We start from the raw sequence: 5,000 nt of genomic DNA, 5'->3' as shown, positions 1-5,000 counted from the left end.
CTTCTGGCTGGCGTTAGTGACATGCCTGTAGATTAGGCCTATAGCATCTTTAGCTTGATCGTAATCGTTGGAAGCCATCATCGCATAATAGCCGTAATGGAAATTCGATGAGTTGCGTGGCCCTGGTGTGTGACTGTGTGTGTCTCTGTAGGTGTGTGTGTGCTGGCTGGCGTTAGTTACATGCCTGTAGATTAGGCCTATAGCATCTTTAGCTTGCGTCTGAAGGTAACGCTGTGTCTCGTCATGAAGGTTAAACCGTGCGAGAGTTCAACAGAGCCGCTACTTTGGGCTTTTAGAGGGGCAAAAGCGGACTACTGTAAAGAAAATGAGTGCTCTGGATTTACATCATCATTCCAAAACCAGAGCGTCATTCCAAAACCAGAGCGTCATTCCAAAACCAGAGCGTCATTCCAAAACCAGAGCATCATTCCAAAACCAGAGCGTCAACAGCTCACCCAAAACCACCCCACCTCCCCCCCGGCCCGGCCCGGCCCGCCCTCATAGACTGCACTCTTAACACTCCACCCTGCAACTATTGATGCACCTCAATGTATATATTTCTTTTTTAATTTACTCAGGGATATTTATTTATCTATTCATTGATTGTTATTTATTATTATTTAGCTGTGGCAGTTAATGTCCACAGCAACCTACATTTTTAGCTGTCTGTTGCTGCCTCTACTGTCTCGTTGTTTTTTGTGACAATGACAAATAAAGTACTTTGAACTTTGTCATTCCAAAACCAGAGCATCATTCTAAAACCATATCATCATTCCAAAACCAGAGCGTCATTCCAAAACCAGAACATCATTCTAAAACCATATCATCATTCCAAAACCAGAGCATCATTCTAAAACCAGAGCATCATTCTAAAACCAGATCATCATTCTAAAACCAGATCATCATTCCAAGACCGAACGCGGCACAGTAATGGTTTGATATCGATGATGATGATGTTTCGTAATCGTTGGAAGCCATAATCGCATAATAGCCGTAATGGAAATTCGATGAGTTGCGTGGCCCTGGTGTGTGACTGTGTGTGTCTCTCTCTGTCTCTGTAGGTGTGTGTGTGTGTGTGTGTGTATGCCTTCATGACCTGGTGTGTGACTGTGTGTGTCTCTGTCTCTGTAGGTGTGTGTACGCATGCCTTCATGACCTGGTGTGTGACTGTGTGTGTGTGTGTGTGTGTGTGTGTCTCTGCAGGTGTGTGTGTGTGTACGCGTGCCTTCATGATGATCCTGATGAGATGAATAAACCTGTGTGTGTGTGTGTGTGTGTGTGTGTGTGTGTCTCTGCAGGTGTGTGTGTACGCGTGCCTTCATGAGGATCCTGATGAGATGAATAAACCTGTGTGTGTGTGTGTGTGTGTGTGTGTGTGTGTGTCTCTGCAGGTGTGTGTGTGTACGCGTGCCTTCATGAGGATCCTGATGAGATGAATAAACCTGTGTGTGTGTGTGTCTCTGCAGGTGTGTGTGTACGCGTGCCTTCATGAGGATCCTGATGAGATGAATAAACCTCCGCAACCTCTGACGGGACCCCCCCCTTCTGCTCCACCTCACCCCCCCGCACCCTCCCCTGGCCTCTCGCAGGTGAGCCGTCACACACACACACACACACACACACACACACACACACACACACACACACACATATACACACACACACATATACTCACCCCCCCGCACCCTCCCCTGGCCTCTCGCAGGTGAGCCGTCACAACACACACACACACACACACACACACACACACACACACACACACACACACACACATATACACACACACACATATACTCACCCCCCCGCACCCTCCCCTGGCCTCTCGCAGGTGAGCCGTCACACACACACACACACACACACACACACACACACACACACACACATATACACACACACACATATACTCACCCCCCCGCACCCTCCCCTGGCCTCTCGCAGGTGAGCCGTCACACACACACACACACACACACACACTCTCTCTCTCACACACACATATACACACACACACATATACTCACCCCCCCCGCTCCCTCCCCTGGCCTCTCGCAGGTGAGCCATCACACACACACACTCTCTCTCACACACACACACACACACACACACACACACACACACACACACACACACACACATATACTCACCCCCCCCCGCTCCCTCCCCTGGCCTCTCGCAGGTGAGCCGTCACACACACACACACACTCTCTCACACACACACACACACACACACACATACACACACACACATATACTCACCCCCCCGCACCCTCCCCTGGCCTCTCGCAGGTGAGCCCTCACACACACACACACACACACACACACACACACACACACATATATGTATTATACATACAGAAACACACATATACTCCCACTTATCTGCTCACACTTGACCCCCCCCTCCACACACTCACACATATACTCATCCCCCCCTCTCCTCCCCACACACAATGTGTATTGTGTGTGTGTGTGTGTATGTATAGTGTGTGTGTGTGTATAGTGCGTGTGCGTGCGTGTGTCTGTGCGTGTGTGTGTGTGTGTATAGTGTGTGTGTGTGTGTGTATAGTGTGTGTGTGTGTGTGTGTATAGTGTGTGTGTGTGTATAGTGTGTGTGTGTGTGTGTGTGTGTGTGTGTGTGTGTGTGTGTGTCTGTGTGTGTGTGCGTGTGTGTGTGTGTATAGTGTGTGTGTGTGTGTGTGTGTGTGTGTGTCTGTGTGTGTGTGTGTGTGTGTGTGTATAGTGTGTGTGTGTGTGTGTGTGTGTGTGTGTCTGTGTGTGTGTGTGTGTGTGTGTGTACTGACGGTTGTCTTCCTCTGCAGCCTGGCTTCAACCCTCAGCAGCCGTCTGTTGTGTTTGCCACGCCCCCTCCAATGAACCCCGCCCAGCAGCCTCCCCGACAGGTATGATCTTTACACACACACACTTTACACACACACACACACACACACACTTCATACACACACACACACACACACTTCATACACACACACACACACACACTTCATACACACACACACACACACACACACACACACACACTTCATACACACAGACAGACACACAGACAGACACACAGACAGACACACAGACAGACACACAGACAGACACACAGACAATTGTGTAGTGTATTTTTCAGTAGATTGTATCCATGGTGACAGTAGGCTTATTCCCTGCACCATAGTATACCTGGGTCATGGGATTATCAAAGCAGCATCACCTCTGGGACATGTCTGTGTGTGTTGACATGTCTGTGTGTGTTGACACGCGTGTGGGGACGTGTGTGTGTGTGTGTGTGTGTGTGTGTGTGTGTGTGTGTGGGGACATGTGTGTGGGGACATGTGTGTGTGTGTGTGGGGACATGTGTGTGGGGACATGTGTGTGTGTGTGTGGGGACATGTGTGTGTGTGTGTGGGGACGTGTGTGTGTGTTGACAGGCGTGTGTTGACATGTCTGTGTGTGTTGACACGCGTGTGGGGAGATGTGTGTGTGTGTGTGTGTGTGTGTGTGTGTGTGTGTGTGTGTGTGTGTGTGTGTGTGTGTGTGTGTGTGTGTGTGTGTGTGTGTGTGTGTTGACACGCGTGTGAGGACGTGTGTCTGTGTGTGTTGTCCCCAGTGACGCTGGATGCCTGCCGTGGCTGACTGTAGCTAGTTGGTCTTGTGTTTCTACTGGGGGCAGATGCAGGTGTGTGTGTGTGTGTGTGTGTGTGTGTGTGTGTGTGTGTGTGTGTGTGTGTGTGTGTGTGTGTGTGTGTGTGTGTGTGTGTGTGTGTGTGTGTGTGTGTGTGTGTGTGTGTGTGTGTGTGTGTGTGTGTGTGTGTGTGTGTGGGCTGTACTGGCAGGGGTGTTGGAGGAGGGGAATGGGGGTGGAATGAGGGCTCTAATTTCAGGGGTAACCCAGGACACCCCTGGACACCCTCACGACCTTTCAGAAGAGAACCCACACACTGTTTTTGACTCTTCTCTCTTTCTTTCACTCTATCTTTTTTCTTTCTTTCTTTCTTGCTAATGCTCTTCCTCTCTCTATCTCACCTTTCCTTTCTCTATCTCACTCTTCCTCCCTCTATCTCTATCTCCCTCTCTTCTGCTCTCTCTATCTCACTCTTCCTCCCTCTATCTCTATCTCCCTCTCTTCCGCTCTCTCTATCTCACTCTTCCTCCCTCTATCTCTATCTCCCTCTCTTCCGCTCTCTCTATCTCACTCTTTATCTCACTTCCTCTCTCTCTCTCTTCCTCTTCTCTCTCTCTTCCTCCTCCTCTCTCTTCCTCTTCTCTCTCTCTCTTCCTCCTCTCTCTCTTCCTCTTCTCTCTCTCTCTCTCTCACTCTCACTCTTCATCTCTATCTATCTCTCTCTCTCTTCCTCTCTCTATCTCTCTCTTCCTCTTATCTCTCTCTCTTCCTCTTCTCTCTCTCTCTTCCTCCTCTCTCTTCCTCTTCTCTCTCTCTCTTCCTCCTCTCTCTCTCTTCCTCTTCTCTCTCCTCTTCTCTCTCTCTTCCTCCCTCTATCTCTCTCTTCCTCTTCTCTCTCTCTCTTCCTCCTCTCTCTCTTCCTCTTCTCTCTCTCTCTCTCTTCCTCCCTCTATCTCTATCTCACTCTTCCTCTCTCACTCTTTATCTCTCTCTCTATATATATCTCTCACACTCTTCATCTCTCTCTCTCACTCTTCCTCCCTCTATCTCTATCTCCCTCTCTTCCTCTCTCTCTCTCTCTTTCTCTCTCTCTCCCAGTCCTACTATCAGTCTCCGCGTCCCTCGTTGCCCAGTAATGCTGGGCGTGTCCAGACCTCTGGCTCCGCCCCCCGGCAAATCCCGCCCCCTCACGGGACACACCCCGCCCACGTCTACCAACCAGGCTCCCACTCCCAGGTCATGATGATCCCCCAACAGCCAATCCCCTTCGCCAACACCCAAGGCTCCGGCTACTTCATACCTGGACCGGTAAGTGTGCCTGTGTGTGTGCGTGTGCGTGTGCGTGTGCGTGTGCGTCTGCGTGTGCGTCTGCGTG

At 50.2% G+C, this 5,000-nt stretch overlaps 1 protein-coding gene across 1 annotated transcript in view; it reads left to right on the top strand.

Moving 5' to 3' along the window:
- The window catches only part of LOC105890577 (eukaryotic translation initiation factor 4 gamma 1-like), a gene marked incomplete at its 3' end in the record, with an annotated part of 24,217 nt that overhangs the window by 5,198 nt on the left and 14,019 nt on the right, over window positions 1-5,000 (top strand). Inside the window, exons 3-5 of the mRNA XM_031574059.1 lie at window positions 1,467-1,589; window positions 2,817-2,897; window positions 4,724-4,933. Coding sequence (XP_031429919.1) covers window positions 1,506-1,589; window positions 2,817-2,897; window positions 4,724-4,933 — 375 coding nt within the window. The remainder of the gene's footprint in view (window positions 1-1,466; window positions 1,590-2,816; window positions 2,898-4,723; window positions 4,934-5,000) is intronic.

The sequence above is a fragment of the Clupea harengus genome, chromosome 9 (assembly GCF_900700415.2).
Source record: "Clupea harengus chromosome 9, Ch_v2.0.2, whole genome shotgun sequence".
NCBI lineage: Eukaryota > Metazoa > Chordata > Actinopteri > Clupeiformes > Clupeidae > Clupea > Clupea harengus.
Note: the sequence above shows the minus strand (reverse complement) of the source record. Positions and strands in the feature narration are given on the sequence as shown.